At 43.1% G+C, this 17,683-nt stretch overlaps 1 protein-coding gene across 1 annotated transcript in view; it reads left to right on the top strand.

Moving 5' to 3' along the window:
* LOC147010612 (glutamate receptor ionotropic, kainate 2-like) overlaps positions 1–17,683 on the top strand; it is a 298,336-nt gene that overhangs the window by 258,252 nt on the left and 22,401 nt on the right. The window contains exon 16 of the mRNA XM_085860314.1: positions 12,817–13,067. Coding sequence (XP_085716440.1) covers positions 12,817–13,067 — 251 coding nt within the window. The remainder of the gene's footprint in view (positions 1–12,816; positions 13,068–17,683) is intronic.

Below are 17,683 nucleotides of genomic sequence, written 5' to 3'. Positions count from 1 at the left end.
AATTGATCCCAAGTATTTAAACCAATCCACCTTCCCCACCTCAACTCCTTGCAACCGCACCATACCACCACCCTCCCTCTCATTTACGCACATGTACTCCGTCTTACTCCTACTGACTAACATTCCCCTTCTCTCCAGTGCGTACCTCCACCGCTCGAGGCTCGCCTCAGCCTGCTCCCTATTCTCCCTACAGATCATGATGTCATCCGCGAACATCATAGTCCATGGGGACTCCAGTCTGTTCTCGTCCGTCAACCTGTCAATCACCATTGCAAACAGGAAAGGGCTCAGAGTCGATCCTTGGTGCAATCCCACTTTTACCTTAAACTGCTCCGTCATTCCTACCGCACACCTCACCGCTGTCACACTGTCCTCATACATATCCTGCACGATCCTCACATACTTCTCCACCACTCCCGACTTCCTCATACAATGCCACAACTCCTCTCTTGGCACCCTATCATAAGCTTTCTCTAAATCCACAAACACACAATGTAACTCCTTCTGGCCTTCCCTATACTTCTCCATCAACATTCTCAAAGCAAACATTGCATCAGTGGTGCTCTTTCCTGGCATAAACCCATATTGCTGCTCACAGATCGTCACCTCTCCACTCAACCTAGCTTCCACTGCTCTTTCCCACAACTTCATGGTGTGGCTTAACAACTTTATCCCTCTGTAATTTCCACAGCTCTGCACATCACCCTTATTCTTGAAAATCGGAACCAGCACACTTAATCTCCACTCCTCCGGCATCCTCTCACTTTCCAAGACTTTATTAAACAATCTGGTTAACAACCCCACTGCCATCTCTCCTAAGCACTTCCATGCCTCCACTGGTATACCATCTGGGCCAACCGCCTCTCCACTTTTCATCTTCTTCATAGCAGTCCTCACTTCATCCTTACCCAGGTCAAAAAACCAGTAAAGACCAGTAGCTTACTGGTCAACTGGTACCAGTTGAAAACCAGTAGCCAACTGGTACCAGTAAAGCCAGTTGGTTTCTTACTGGTTTTAATATGGAAATTGGAATAGAGTGATATATTACCAGTTGAAATACATGTATTTAACTAACTGGTATCAACTGGGACCAGTACATTGCAACTGGTATCAACTGGAACCAGTAAGACTTTAACTGGTACAAATATGAGCTACTGGTTTTTTCAACTGGGAAATTGGAATTCTGACTGAATTTAACTGGTACCAGTTGAAACCAATAGAGACCAGTTAAAGACCAATTAGAACCAATAGAGACCAGTTGAAAATGTGTACTGGTTTTAACTGGTTTTTCGACCTGGGTACTGATCCACCCCACTTCCAGATTCACTATCTCCACCTCTTCCAACCTTCTCTCTCTCCAATTTTCTTCATTCATCAGCTCCTCAAAGTACTCCACCCACCTTCTCAACACACTCTCCTCGCTCGTCAGCACATTCCCATTTGTGTCCTTTATCACCCCAACCTGCAGCACATCCTTCCCAGCTTTGTCCCTCTGTCTTGCCAATCGGTATAAATCCTTTTCCCCCTCTTTTGTATCCAACTTCTCATACATATGCCTTTTCCTTGGCCATTGCCACCTCTCTGTTTGCCTTTCGCCGCCACTCCTTGTACTCCTGCCTACTTTCTTCATCTCTCTGACTATCCCACTTCTTTTTCGCCAACCCCTTCTTCCTTATACTTTCCTGTACTTCCTCATTCCACCACCAAGTCTCCTTATCTTCCTTCCTCTGTCCAGATGTCACACCAAGTACCTTCCTAGCTATCTCCCTCACAACTTCTGCTGTCGTTGCCAAATCATCCCACCCATCTTTACCACCATCCAACGCCTGTCTCACCTCCTCCCTAAATTTCACGCAACAGTCTTCCTCCTTCAGCTTCCACCATCTGGTCCTTGGTTCAGCCCTCACTCTCTTCCTCAACCTCACCTCTAAAGTCATCCTACAGACCACCAATCGATGCTGTTGAGCTACACTCTCCCCTGCCACCACCTTACAGTCACTAATTTCTTTCAGGTTGCATCTCCTGCTTAAGATGTAATCCACCTGTGTGCACTTTCCTCCACTCTTGTATGTCACCCTGTGTTCCTCCTTCTTCTTGAAATACGTATTTACCACTGCCATTTCCATTCTTTTTGCAAACTCTACCACCATTTGCCCTTCCACATTTCTCTTGTTGAGACCGTACCTACCCATCACCTCCTCATCCTCTTTATTCCCTTCCCCAACATGCCCATTGAAATCTGCTCCAATCACCACTCTTTCATCCTTGGATACACTCTCCACCACTTCATCTAACTCACTCCAGAAATCTTCTTTATACTCCATCTCACACCCCATATGTGGGGCATATGCACTGATGACATTCATCATCACCCCTTCAATTTCCAACTTCACACTCATCACTCGGTCAGATACTCTCCTCACCTCCAATACCCTCTTGACATAATCTTCCTTCAGGATTACCCCGACACCATTTCTCCTCCCATCCACACCATGGTAGAACAGTTTGAAACCACCTCCAATGCTCCGGGCCTTACTCCCCATCCACTTGGTCTCTTGTACACACAGTATGTCCACCTTTCTTCTCTCCATCATATCAGCCAACTCTCACCCTTTGCCAGTCATCGTCCCAACATTCAGAGTTCCAACTCTCACCTCCACACTTCTACCCTTCCCCCTCTCCCACTGCCTCCGGACTCGCCTTCCCCGTCTCCTTCTCCTCCTTCATATATATATATATATATATATATATATATATATATATATATATATATATATATATATATATATATATATATATATATATATATATGTATATATACACACACACATACACACACAATAATATGAGGGAGGCCTTATTGCAATAGGAGAATTAGTGTTTAAGAATGGCCCTGTGAATGTTTGAGAAGGGGGGTGGGGGGGAGTACAGCATGGTGAATGAGGGTTCTTGAGTGAGGTTTGAGTATTGAGTTGGGGAGCGAGGTTTGAGTCTGGACATTGTGTTTACTGTATATATACATATGTTGTTGTTCGTCTTTCGGCTGCTCCCGTTAGGGGTCGCCACAGCGGATCATCCGTTATGATCCGCATTCTGATTTGGCACAGGTTTTACGCCGGATGCCCTTCCTGACGCAACCCTGGTCGCCTCTTACGACACAGGGATAATGATTGGGTTTCGCCATGATTCCGGGCTGCCCTACACCCTCTCATATCGCGGCCCAGCGCAGAGCTCCCGTCCTCAAGCGATCCTCCAACCCAAGCCTCCGAGTAGCCGGATAACAGGCGCACGCCACTACGCCTGGTTATATACATATATATATATATATATTTTTTTTTTTTACATACATATATATATATATATATATATATATATATATATATATATATATATATATATATATATATATATACATACACATATGCACAATGAACGTTGTGGAGCAGTGTTGATATCCAATGGGCCATAAGTGGAGTATTCATGTGGAAGTATTTCATGAATGATAGTGAGTGAAATGCAGCACAGATACTCCACGAGTTACCCATCTGATGTCAAGAGTGGTACACAACACGGGTTATGGTTTATATTTATACCATGATCCCTCAAATTGGATGTTTTTGGATGGAAAACAACTTGGATCTTCAGCACAAAACTTGCCCAATCGATGACGTCACAGTAGCGATTTCATCTCCAAAGATGGCTGCCGAAAGTTGCACATATTGCTTTTGGCAACGTTCGGCGCAGCCATTCTACTGTACTTATATTTATATGGTGCCATCACTTCCTGGGGTACTCTTGGGACCAGCAATGTCACAACAATAGGGCCACTTTTCTCACCGCACTCAGCAGAATTTACCAATTATACCTAATTGGTGACTCATTGTCAAGTGTTTCCCCCCCTCTACACACCGATAAAGCAAAAAACCCATTTTTTGAAGTGCAGAATGAAGATCTTTCGGGATTAATTGTTTGCTTGAAACAAAATGGATAAAATTTCAATCGAAGATTGCCATATAATTATTTCTGCATCCTATATAATACACTTATTCTGTTTGTTTGTTTGTTTGTTGCTCTGTCTTTCCGATGATTTTCTCTTAAACTACTCGACCAGGAACCATAAAACCCACGTAATTATTAAGGTCTTTGTCCAAGGAATCCTTTAGCAGTTGCATATTGTTATTTTGAAATTACTCATGACATTATATGATATATGTATGTATGTATATATATATATATATATATATATATATATATATATATATATATATATATATATATATATATACAAAACACACACACATTCTTTTTCTCTCTCTCTCTCTCTCTCTCTCTCTCTCTCTCTCTCTCTCTCTCTCTCTCTCTCTCTCTCTCTCTCTCTCTCTCTCTCTCTCTCTCTCTCTCTCTCTCTCTCTCTCTCTCTCTCTCTCTCTCTCTCTCTCTCTCTCTCTCTCTCTCTCTCTCTCTCTCTCTCTCTCTCTCTCTCTCTCTCTCTCTCTCTCTCTCTCTCTCTCTCCCTCTCTCATACACACATTGCTCTTGTTTTTCATTTTTGCAATTAATTGGCTATCTCCAAGGCAACAGCAATAATTAGGCCTCTTGTACATTACACTTTATTTTCCATTCATTTTGATGTTATTCTTTTCTTCCAAATGATTTTTTTTCTCATGCAAGCCTTTGCAATAGTAAATAAAGATAATTAATAGACTGATCAATTTTGCAGATGGGGAATAAAACGGACAACTTTATTGTCAACCATCAAATTCTATGAATTTATAATCCACATCAATCAAAGCGACAAAAAGCTTCAGAGGCTAGATTGTTGTCTAAGTGCTGGAAATGCATTTTAATTTCCTAGTAAACAAAACCCAATATACAGTTCCAAAATGCCATGTCAATACTTTGGTGAAAATATTCACTGATGGGCCGGATCTAAATCTGGACTTGAACCAAAATCAAATCGCCTTGTTCTTGTCAACTAAGAAACTCATCCACCAAGTTTTGTCGCAACTAGTCCACAACTTTTTGAGATATCGTGCTATATATCGTTTTAGACCTCATATGTCATTGGTAAAGAATCACTTTTAAAAAATTAAAAAAAAAACTTGTATCCAGATCAGGATCTTACCAAAATTGAATAGATTCATCCTTGTCAGACACCACCCAACCCGTCCACCAAGTATCGTCCGAATCGTCTATAACTTTTTCAGATATCCTGCTCACAGACAGACAGACAAACAAACAAACAAACTGATTTTTGGTGAAAACATAACCTCTATCCACCTTCAGTGGCAGGGGTAATGAAGTACATTATTGCTTTTGTCAGCATTAGTGTTATTGGTGCTCAAATAGTTAATGGACTGCGAATTTTCATTTGTGGCCCTATCACTGTCGTCGGTCAGGAAGTCGAAAACCAAAATATTGTCCACAATTGTATTACAATGTCACAGAAACAATGCTCTTAAGCTTGCTTAAGCTGTTGCAAAGCATATCGGAGTGTTTTTCATATGTGCGAACCGACCACATATCTTCCGGTTTTTACATACTTTGACATTCTGCGCTGCCAAGCGGGATTGATGTGAAAGCCTGTGCATCCATTTTCCGTCATTGGCTCTGCATGCTTCTTGACCATTTCTCAATTGTTCTGTCATCTCGATCAGCATGCGTCTCATTGTAACCCTGATAGCCTGCATATAAACTGAAGCGGCATCCCTTTGTGTTCTGGATATTCTACAGAGGTTGTTCGAAGCTACAAACTGGCTCAATAACCCGTCATCATGCACAGAAAATGAAAGCCACAACTGCTTTTGCTTGTGAGAGATAACTCCTTTGTCGGTTATTGCTCGGGTCATTTTGTTTGCATTATTTCTGGGGTTTCCTCTCCTCCTGACCATTTCTCGAGCCTAATGTGGTGAACAATCATAAATCTTGAATCAATTTCCCCACAATTTGTTGAGCTTTAAATCAAGCGCCTTTGCAAAATGCTGCTTTTCCCTTTAAAGATGGAAAATACCGAAATGCTATTTAAACTTTGGTTTTTCTTTAACTCTGCTCACGAGTGTGGGGAGATGACTTGAAATTGTCACCTGTCCACGTGTAAGAGTGCAAGTGGTTTAACAACTGATCCCTGCCGAAGGGATGGGGGTATTGAGTGTGGAGAAACGACGACAGACACGACAGATTGTAAGTGATTCGCTGACTATGTCTCACTCCCGGAAAGAGTAGGTATTACTAGTTTTTTTTTATTTAAAAAAAGGGCACATGGGCTCAGTTATCTACTAATAAAACAGAAACCCATTCATGGTGGTGACACCCAAACGAACACAGCCATGACCTCAGCAGTTTGATCTTTCTCACACAGAGCAGACTTGCCCTTCATGGGGACTCAAAAAATCTGGACACATCTCGCCCGAGATGCTGGAAAGCCGACATTAAAATTCAACTCCAAGTTGCCCTTTTCATGAGAGCTGGGAGAAGGCGACAGTATGACACGTGAGAATGAGGTCAAACACACATCCAGTGGATAGTAAACAGAAAAAAGGTTCGTAGAATTAAAGTTCAAGTGTGGTAGGTGAACAGACAAATTCCATGTCGGACAAATGACAAGGCAAATAGTGTGTGTGTGTGTGTGTGTGTGTGTGTGTGTGTGTGTGTGTGTGTGTGTGTGTGTGTGTGTGTGTGTGTGTGTGTGTGTGTGTGTGTGTGTGTGTGTGTCTGCATGCACGTGTGTGCGTGCGTTTTGTAGCCAAAGGATGAGTGGGGGGTGGGGGGAAGAATTTGTTTACATGCTTTTAAAACAATCTTGAGAGTGTGATCATAATTGTTTTCTCCATCGAAGATGGACAGCACTTACATTTGAAATACCCCATCCTGAGTTTACTTCTCAGAGAAATAGAATCCAATTACAACCTCAATTACAACCACCGCCAAAAGCTGTTAGATTGTGGAGAACCATATCATTTGAATGGGATGTTTAAAATGATGATTTTCAAGATCCCGTCGTATCTTTAGCAAATTCAGGGATTTTTGCCGGTCCGTATTTCCTGCTTCAGTACACCAGAAGGTTGACCACCTTTCTTCATGAGACCCGTCCTGGTTTTGGCACCACCACGGCAGTCCCATGAGGCTCCACGGATTGAGCAGAAAATCTCATTTGTCAACAGTGTCCGGTTTGATGACCCTGTGAAAGAATCCATTTTGCAGTCCTTATGTTTTTCTTTCTTCATACCATAATCGCTCCACAATGAGACACCCTGCAACAAGTCAGGTAAACGTCATGGTATTGCAAGAAACAGTCGTTCTTCGTCCTGAACAAGAATGCAGTGTTTCATAAATCGAGCTTAAATGTAGGAAGGTCTTTATGCTCAATGGAACGGGGATAGAAGATGGCAACTGAATCCATTTCTGCCTGCTGTTTGAAAATGAGACTCTCCAAACTCTTGCTTCATTGATTCCTGCAACTTCATCAGGAAATCACGAAGGAACTCGGGCTGCAAAAGTGCCTTTGCCTTAAGTATCTGCTGCTTGTTTGTGTGTTTGCATCGCCCACAGTCTACAAATGTGAGGCCATCAGCAATTTTCAGAACAAAATGAGAAACTTCTAGATTTCATTAAAAGAAAAGAACACTTTGAGCTCATTCACATGGAATTAAAATCTTCTTCGGTGTTTCTCTCGATATTGAAAGTTTGTTCGAAGTTCAGTTTTGAGTTTCGGAGCCGATTTTGAACTCGGAGGGCAGATAATTGAGCCAAACATGCCCCATCTGTCACAATACAGAAACTTGCGATGTGCTTTCGATGAGATTCGCAGATATTTTGCAAAATCCATTACCATATAAACACATTGCATTCTTGGCTGATTTGAAACATGAAATGAAGTGTGGAAATCATTTGTTTGCTCTCTGCGTCCTGGGTTTGGTGGACCGTGGCGCATTATGCTCTGTATTGTCCCTTCAAGCTGTTTGGGAACAATTTACATATTACATACATTAAAATGGCAGAACCTTTGAATTCCCGTCCGTCTCCTTCCTTCTGTACACGACTACTCGTAACTCCAACCTCCTCCCAATCCTCATTTGTCTTTCTTTCTTCCCAATTTCTCTCTCTCTCTCTCTCTCTCTCTCTCTCTCTCTCTCTCTCTCTCTCTCTCTCTCTCTCTCTCTCTCTCTCTCTCTCTCTCTCTCTCTCTCTCTCTCCCTTTTCTCATCCTCCCCTTCCCCCCCCCCCCCGTCCCACCTTCTAACATGCATAATGATCTCCACATTACAATAACACGGTGGTCCCTCTCCCTTGGGAGGATACTCCCCACCCTGCACGAGGATGCTTACATAGTCTGGGATGAAGACCACTTGGTGGTAAAAAAAATGTCAGACCTGAGCCCTGCCTTCTGGGTTGGTTGGTTGGTGGTTCCTTCATTTTTTTTAATGGAGGGTTTCATGCTTTGTGTGATCTCAACACTCTCTGTCTGTTTAATGTTCCAGCAGTAGCAAACACTTTAGGTTCTTCCCTTCCTGAGCTTTCGTAATTGCTTTTTTTTTTAATTTCCCAATGTGATCAGTCCAAATGGTTGGAATGAACAAGAAACCAAGAGGAATCGATTCATGCCTCCTTTGCCACTAGCTTAACGGTGTTGCCAAATCTCTTCAGTTCGCTGCACTCCGTTACTACAGCACAAGCCGAATGGGAAGACAGCAACGCCATGTAATGCCACATTCGTTATTTAATTTGTGCACATTCAATTATTTATTCCCGATGCTTGTGAACTGTGAATGCAACACTCAAACAAACCTCCAACGAGGCATCGCCAGTGGAGAAACGATCCGTCGTAAGCCACATCTTCAGCACCACCGTGGGAGCAGAAAAGGCCCCCACGAGCCGTCGTATCGATCGGTCACCTTGTTTTGTTTTTAATTACAAATCCCTCTCCGCTAGGATTTAATAGGATCCATAAGAAATGCACCACCATACTTATCAATTACCGAAACATTTATTCTCAAAGGTGGAACAGACTCTTTGCTGAAATGGAAATATTTACCAGGATGATAAAGGTGGGAATAAAGTATTGTTTGTTCCAGCCCACCTGTGGTGCATCCCATCGCAGCCTTCCCACACAATGCATGTGATGTGTACAAAATACAACGAGAGCAAACGAACCCATGCATGAGGAACACACAGATGGACTACAGTAGAATTGCTTTACGTGCTGCAGACAACGCGCTTGCTTTGTTTTGACCATTCGGTGTAATGCTTTGGTTACTCGACTCGTCATGCGGAGCCTGTGGGTTCGTATCCGATATCTTTCGTCACTTCCTCTGATGTATCATAATACGACCACTTTGCAAAAGTTAATCAAAGGCTTTTCAATCATCTTTATGGAACATAAAATCTGGTTATCTTTATTGCTTGTCAGCATAAACTGGATCACATGGTAAATTATGGACAATATAACTGTGGGGGTTGTGGAGAGAGAAGCAGGAGGGAAGGTGGGGGATTTGGGGGGGGGGGAAACCATGACTAAATATTTTTCTGTGGGGTGCATGTGATGTCGACTCTCCTGTCTCATTATAGATCATGACGCTTTCTCCCTGGACATATCTCAGGCTTCGACAATCTGGCATCCCATTCTGCTTGCCAAGCTTGCTGCCTGCGGGATACAAGGCCGCTTTCACACCTGACTTTCTGACTTCTTCCACTTGCACAGTCGATGCATTGCTATCAGTGCAACCCTCTCGTCTCCTCTCCCAGTGAAGGCCGCTGAGCCCCAAGGCAGTCTTCGGTCCAGTTTTGTTCCCACCATAAATAACCTCACCGATGCTCCAGAAAACCTGTCTTTATTTGTGCAGAGATCTCCATATTGTGTCATACAGTACCATATCCGACTGACATTGAAATAGCAGCTGCATCACTCTATGCTGATCTGAGTTTGACAAGATGCGAGGCTGACAAATGGAACACATCTCTCAATTCGGTAAGTGGTCATTCTCACCCTGTTGCTCCCACAGGATTGTCAACGAAACTCACCTTTATATTGCCATGGTCAGCAACTGTACTAGGTCCAGTCTGTTGAACTTACAGACCTCACCATAAACCATGACCATGGACCACAGAGCAAATCTGGCCTTCAAAACCAGCCACAGATTGGGCGTCATTCGTCATGCCAAGTCTTTCTTTGAAAAATCATAATTATTCACAGCCGACAAGGCTTTTGTCCACAGCTCAATGGAGTATTGTTCTCCCCTACATGCTAGTGCCCCTGTATCACATCTGTCCATCCTGGATTCAGTGGATCTAAAGCTCTCAACATTATTTGTATCACTCACTTTAAAGCCAAAGCTCAAAGCCTGTTGCTCTCCCATCATAGGCAGGTCAGTGGCTTCTGTTTTTTTTTTTTTTGAATCACTTCTCCTGTCTAGTTCATTCTCATCTCACAGGTGAGTGACTCTACCCAGTTACTCTTGGATGCACGTATGCTTCCAGTAACCCCCTCCCGGATAAACTCCCAAGATTACAGGCTCTCTGCACATATCCGCTCTTTTCATTCAACTTTTGTCCCATTTGTGAAATCGCCTTCCAGAAACTAACCACTCTCTTCTTTCCAGGGCTTCAAGCAAGCTGCATACCACCATCTCATGTCATACCCAATCCCTAGATTTATTTTACCACCATTAGCCCTACTGAACCCAATCTTCTTGCTTGCAGGTTACTATGTTTCCTCTCCTCCTCTCTCTCTCTTCTCTCTTGTTGTTTGCATATTCCCTTGCTTGTTGTATCCAACTGTTGCACTGTCTGCCTCACTGTCATTCTGTTGCCTTTTTATCCTCTGTCACCTGGCTCTTCCATGAGCCTCAATTTTGTATACAAAATAAAAAGCTTAACACGGGCTTTTGCAATAAACTGATAAGTCAGCGTTGTCAGGCTGAAAAGTGTTCATTTCTTCTTGTAGAGAATGAAGGCACTGCTGACATATATGATGATAATTAATTTCATCTTGTTCACACCTTCACCAACTCATCACTTACACAAGTGATATGTTGCATCTCTGTGAATTTTTTTTTTAATCACTCCAGATATAAATGTACAGGTGGTGGACAAAAAAATGGAAACACATGGGTAAATGAGGGACACGAAGCAACGGCTTCCGCAGAGGTGTGGCCCATGTGTTAATTAAGCAAATAACATCCCAGCATGCTGAGGGTCAGGTATAAAAAATGCTACAAAGACTTGGTTGCCAATACTCATGGCTCGCATGACTGCAAGAGGTGACCCCCCCCCAAAAAAAAATTCCCCCATCCACAGAGCACGTGTGGTTGCCCAATGGTTTGATGAACTTATCCATATGTCGTGGCCTTCTCAGTCACCAGATCTGAACCTAATCAAGCATTTGTGGAATATTCTGAAATGGCGCCTGAGACGGCGTTTTCAACCTCCATAAAACAGGTGTGAGTTGATTTGGTTTCTCATTGAAGAATGGTGCCGCATCCCTCGTGCAGCGTTCCAGACGCTGATGGAGTCTACGCCACGGCACATACGGGCCGTACTGGCCGCACATGGTGGCCCAACGTCAGATTAAGTGTCTTTGCATAGGTTTTTCCATTTATTTATTTTTTTTGTCCACTACCTGTACATTTTAGCTTATTTTATTTTTCTTGTGGAACAGTCTTTATTGGATTTGGTGACTTATGTCCAGAGACGTTCTGAAGGAAAATAACGACAATAAAGATGGTAGATTGAGACACGTGCATCATTCGGTGCCAAGATGGCCTGTACAGATATTTGATTGGGAGCTGCAGGAGGGGAATGAATGTGGAGGAGGGGAGGGGAGGAGCAGAGCAGAGTTGGAGTGGGAGGTGGCCATATCAAACCTTGTCCTACATTCTTGCAAGCCAAGTTGACGGATGACGAAGGTACATAGATAAGAAATTCTCCTGTCGAAACCAAGTGACAAGACGTGCTGTCGATTACCTCTTGATGTGACGTGTTAATCTCTAGTCCATCTCCAGCAAGCTTGCTCCCCTGTTTTATCCGGTGGCTGGAGAGGGCATTTGCCGAATGCTGAGCTGGAGCTTTATAACTCGGCTTTGCACGCAAACACCAGACACGATTCTGAGCTTTACCTGCCACCTTCAGCCAAGCAGCAGAGGGGAGGAGAAGCATTCTGAAGAGCACACCTGTATCTTCCATCTGCCAGTTATGAAGGGTTGAAATTTGTTTATTCTTTCATGAATAGTGAATAGTGGCATGCTCTGCCAATTGTCAGGAATTATGGTGACAATGTGTGATTGAAGATATTGGGCTAACATTTTACGGTGTCATGAAGCCATGGTGAACCTCGAAAGGCATGCGAGTTTGCCAAAGCTTTCATTATTTTTTGCCATTGTTATGTCAGAGGGTGGTCGCCAGTGAGATGTCCATTCCTGGGTTTTACTACCAGGGGAAGTTAATCTGAATGTAAATTTCAGGTTTGTTGCTGCACAGGTTGAATGTGGAATTAGAAAGTGTGCCTTTTGTTGGAGAATCTTTCAGCTGGTTGGTTTCCATTGGCTTATTTTGTTACACCGCATGGGTTACTAAGCCATATGTAAAGGAAACTGGGGTGCATTAGAACATCCCCTCTAGCAGCTATTCTTGGCCAATGATAATGCATTACCAGCACACATTGGCACTTCCATCATAAACTGTTAAGCGCCAATGTGTTGCCACTTAATATCGCCAGCCAAAAATGGTTGTTAAAGGGGATGTCCCAATGCACCCATGTCCCAAAATGCCCCCAATTACCCAACGCATCTTGGTCATTTTGTGACGAAATGTGGTCTTCCTCAGGCTCTCCATACCGTGAGAAGATTACCATCGCCATCTTGAAGCTGCAGGAGGATGGAAAGCTGCACATGATGAAGGAAAAGTGGTGGAGGGGTAATGGCTGCCCAGAGGAGGAGAGCAAGGAGGCAAATGCACTCGGCGTACAGAACATTGGAGGAATTTTCATCGTGCTGGCTGCAGGCCTACTCCTCTCGGTCTTTGTCGCAGTCGGAGAGTTCCTGTACAAAGCTCGGGAGAACGCTGAGCTACAGAAGGTGAGATCACCATGATTATGCATGAATTGTAACAAGTTTAACCAATTAGAGTCTGGAATCTTCAATGCAGACCCTTTGTTGAATGCCAGAGCCAACCTTCTGTGCAAGGTGTGCACACACGGTGATGTGTTTTGAATCTCTGTTATTCTCCATTTCCTCATGGATTAATTATTGATGTAAGTCATCGTTCATGCTTAACTAAACCAAAAAACTCTGGAATCGGTGTGGTTTGTAGCTGTGTGTCCTGTAACGTGACACAAATTATTTACCTGTGCAACAAATTTAATTTTGCTCCACGTAGCGAATTGTTTTTCTCCAGCTTTGCACCAAGTGATTTTTATCGAGCAAACCAACACTGGAAGACGACGAGAAAGTTATATGCGATTAGAAATGATCACAATACCAACATTACAAGTGCGAGCCCGTGTTCTTATTTTACGGATCGTTGATGAGGACCGTGAGATCGCAACAGCAGCCTGCAATTGGTTTCTGTTTCAAGTTCCGCTGATTCTCTGAGACTCGAAGCAACATTACCATCCTTTCAGATTGGATTTTCATTTTGTTTTGTGCATTTGTAATTACTCCAAATGGCCATTTTACTTATTCATTGATTTTTTTTTTTGATCAGCTTTCTTGCTTTTCCCCTTGCATATTCAAATGAGCTTTCAAAATGGTTATTTATTAAGGGTGCGTTTTCGCCTGCAGACTGATGAAAGACCTCTTTTAAATTCTGAAAGCTCCTAGGAAAGTCTTTCATTTCGAGGTGATTGATGCGTTGAAAGATAAAATAAATGGTGCAAGTTTCTGTCCAGCGAACCTTTTGATGGAATATTTATGGGCTGGAAGAATACAACTAATGAGAGTCGGTAAAAGTCTATCTTTTAGAACTTTTATCAGAACCATTATGAGCATTACCATGACCACTATGGACAAGTCAAGAAACAAATTGATGGGACGTGTTGTAGTGGGAAAACTCCGGGAAGCATAAGCCGAAGCAAATCGAGGGGGGCAAAAATGGCAATTTCAAAGGCAGTGCAAACATTCTCATAAAGTAGATGTTCAACCTGTCGTCGAGAAATGAAAATGTATTACCGATGGGATACCTCAATGGCGACGTGCCCACTTGTTTGAATGGAGTCTAGTTCCTGAGAAAATGGGAGACAAAAATAGAAGTGGGGAAAAACATGCAGCATCGTAGACACATCCATCTTAAAATGGCAGTTTACTTGATGAAGACCAATTATCCTTTAGAGTATATCATATAAATTGTGACTTCCTTTGCCAGGGTCCTAAGGGTTCTATTATTGGAAAGAAAGCATTGCAAAAATAACCTTAAGACATTGTTCCATCATTCCAACAAACCGTGCAGCTCTCTGACAGCAAACACGAGATTCCTTTTACGAAGCACTGCCACAGCCGTACAGACACTACTGCAGCTCACAAAGTTACCTTAAGGTCGGGGTGGAAAGGGTGATATCTGTCATGGTAGAGGCTACCTGTGCACATTGTCAGGCCCACAAACGCCTCCCGGCACGTATCTCCCCAGAACACGCTTTCTACGCGCCGGTGCCCCGCGGTCCAGGTTAATTTTGCTGACACGGCCCGCTGGTGCTTGGCGCGGTCCCGTTTGACAAAGCGCCGCACGTGACCCGCGCGAGGATTTGCGAACGCAAATGTGGAATGCAGGAACCATCGATTTTGGCATGTCAAACAGAGAGGCTTTATGTTTTTGCTGTTCACGCGTGACAATGGACTTGCCAAACGTTTCTTTTCTGCATCAAATCGGGGCCTACCTTGGGCTTGTTTGGCAGAGGCATGGGATTTCTATGTCTTTGTGCCAGCAAAATACCTTTTCGCGCTTTGCAGGCAGACGTACAAAAGAAAGAATCACATGAGCCTGGTATAAAATGACTCCAATTTTCTCCATACTATTTAGGTTGATATTTGTACAGCTGTCGTTAAAATCCATTTCTCGGTGGATTACCACCCACCTGCCCATGCTGCAGCGACATGATGGAACGTCCACGTCTTGTAGAGCAACCACATCGGGTGACTGCTAACGCCTGACATTTTAGGGAAGCGTCACTCACTTCAAATCTTCACAAATGCTATTATTTAATTCTAAATTTTTAGTAATTGTAATTTTTTTTTAGGAATACAGGTTTGTTTTTGAGACTGAAAAGTTTTCCAATCGAAGGCCTGTTCATTGCTATCACTGTTGTTTGAATGGAGCTATCGTGATAACATGTTTATAAAAGAGAATGTCATGAAATCAATTTGGAGCTTTAAAGCTTTCTGGATTTCTTTTAAGGAACCGTCTATAACATATGAAAATATTGCAGACATTTTGACACCATCCCCATCACCGAGTTCCATATCTGCAGCTTTCCTTACTCACATCTATTCCAAACATTATTTACTTTTTCTCCCCACTACTCCACACACTCTTCGCTCCCCCTCACAATCCACTCCTCTTTCTTTTCTGAACCCTAATTTTTGCACACCCCACCCCTCCACATTTCCTACGAGTGTGTAATAGACAGATGGCCCCTCAGTGTTCGTTCTCATTCATTGCAGTGCAAGCTGCCACCCACTTGCCATTATCAAGTTGAGTTGTCTGATGCCACCAGCTTCCATTGAAAAACCAGGCTGAATTGACTGGATATGCTCAATATTTTCCTCCGATCAAAAGTCATAGTCATTTAATTAACCCATAGATCCTGCTGTTGATTTAAAGACAACACTCAAATACCCAGTCAGCCTAATCAGTCCAATCAGTGGGAATGGGCCATATATGCATCTCATTTATGTGCATCGAAAACAGATGTATTTATGGCTTATTTCCACTGCTTGGACTGATCATGCTGACTGTGTGTGCCGAGTGTTATCCTTAAATCAACAGTACGTATTGCTGCGTGCACAGGGTGTGAAACCATGCCCGAGTAAGTGTACATGTGGGGCGTGGCTTTGGATTACCAAGCTGTTATTGGTTAATTTCAAAGCCGAGTGCAGGATGGAAAGCTGTTGCTTTCTTAACGGCTCAGTTAGTTTTTCCTCAAATCAACCTGATGGCGGGGAAAAGAGTCACCTTCACATCAACAATTGCAAACAGGATTTTAATAGTGGGGGGAAATAAAGCGTGGCACGGCTGCAATGATAAATAGCAGCACCATTATTAGATTCGGACAAGGGCATAAATTCCACACTGAGCCCTGACTCAGACACAACATACCACCGCAAGCCTTTTGATGAAGAAAAGATGGGTCGGGATGATGGGAATTTCCAAATTAAGAAATGAACTTCATGCTGGGGACAGATAAAAAATTACAAGGGGTAAAATGGAGAGTTTGATACGTGGTCTCCCACGGCGCCGCTGCCATCCAATCCACCGCAGGTGCATGCGAGCTGGTTTAGAGTACGGTGCTGGGAACTTGCATAATTCCGGCAACCTTTCGACCACTTTGTCGTTGTCCCAACTGATGCCTTTTCACGTTTTTATAAACTCTGCTTCTCTTGCACTTTCTCTTTCTCTCTCTGTCTCTTTGTCATCTCTTGTCTCTGTCTCTGTCTCTCTCTCATGCATAGACACACTGAGAGGTAGTATTCTTCACACTCACACTGAGAGATCAAGAGATAGTGCACTCACTGCACCGCCAATGTGATTTTCCTTTTTGGAGTCTTGCACAGCTCACAATGGCATGTCCTTGTGCATACAAGGAATGGTACCGTACTGGGCTGACTTGGCCGAAGCGACCTGGTGTGGATGGAGAGTGGGGTTTGAGTCAGGGGTGGAGGGGGGTGGGGGAGAGAGAGAGAAGGAAGTTGAAATCATTAAAATTGGAGGGGGGGGAGAGATGGGTTAAAGGAAGCTTATGGGCCGAGCTGCTGCTCGAACATGATTAGCAGGTGCCTCGGATCGCTACATCGCCCCACCTAATCAAGGCAGGACCAACAGTACGAACAGTCATGATTCTTATCGCACTTATCCATCACTGGGGGCCCCCACCTTTTCCCATGTATGTAACAGTATTTTATGTGATGCAACCCGAAAATTATGTGTAGTGCTGTGTGCCAGCAATTAAAAAATTTATTTTATTAAATTTAATTGTCTGCCATGTTCAGTAAACTCTGCACCTTCTCCAGCTGAGAACCATGTCGATAATGGCAAACAACATGTTTAAAATTGTATTAATGTAGGTTTTTATTTATTGATTTGGTCATACACCTTCAATTAGTAGTAGCACTGTAGTAATAAACGTGATCGCCACAATATCAGTATTATTGTGTTGAATCTTAATGACTTGTACTTGATATGAATGTACAATTTCATTTTGTTGCAATCAGCTGGTGGGAAATTTTACACCTGCTCAATTTTACACCTTGCTTCGTCACGAGGCAGCTCAACTGGTTTGCTGAGGACTTGACCCGTAGCGAGACCCAACACTGTCGTTTTATCGTTCCAATGAAGAGTACCTTGTTGGAAATTTGACTGAATCTTTGCTTTTTACTTGTAGTCAAACAAACACAAATACATATTGAAAGTAATAATAGAATGCCAATAGACCACTACATGGAGCAAAGGTGGGGAAAAAATAATTATCTCAAAAAATAAATCC

This window comes from Eptatretus burgeri, chromosome 16 (assembly GCF_056783735.1).
Source record: "Eptatretus burgeri isolate ZD-2024b chromosome 16, Ebu_testis_v1, whole genome shotgun sequence".
Taxonomy (NCBI): domain Eukaryota; kingdom Metazoa; phylum Chordata; class Myxini; order Myxiniformes; family Myxinidae; genus Eptatretus; species Eptatretus burgeri.
The sequence above is the reverse complement of the archived record's forward strand: the minus strand, read 5'-3'. Positions and strand labels throughout refer to the sequence as shown.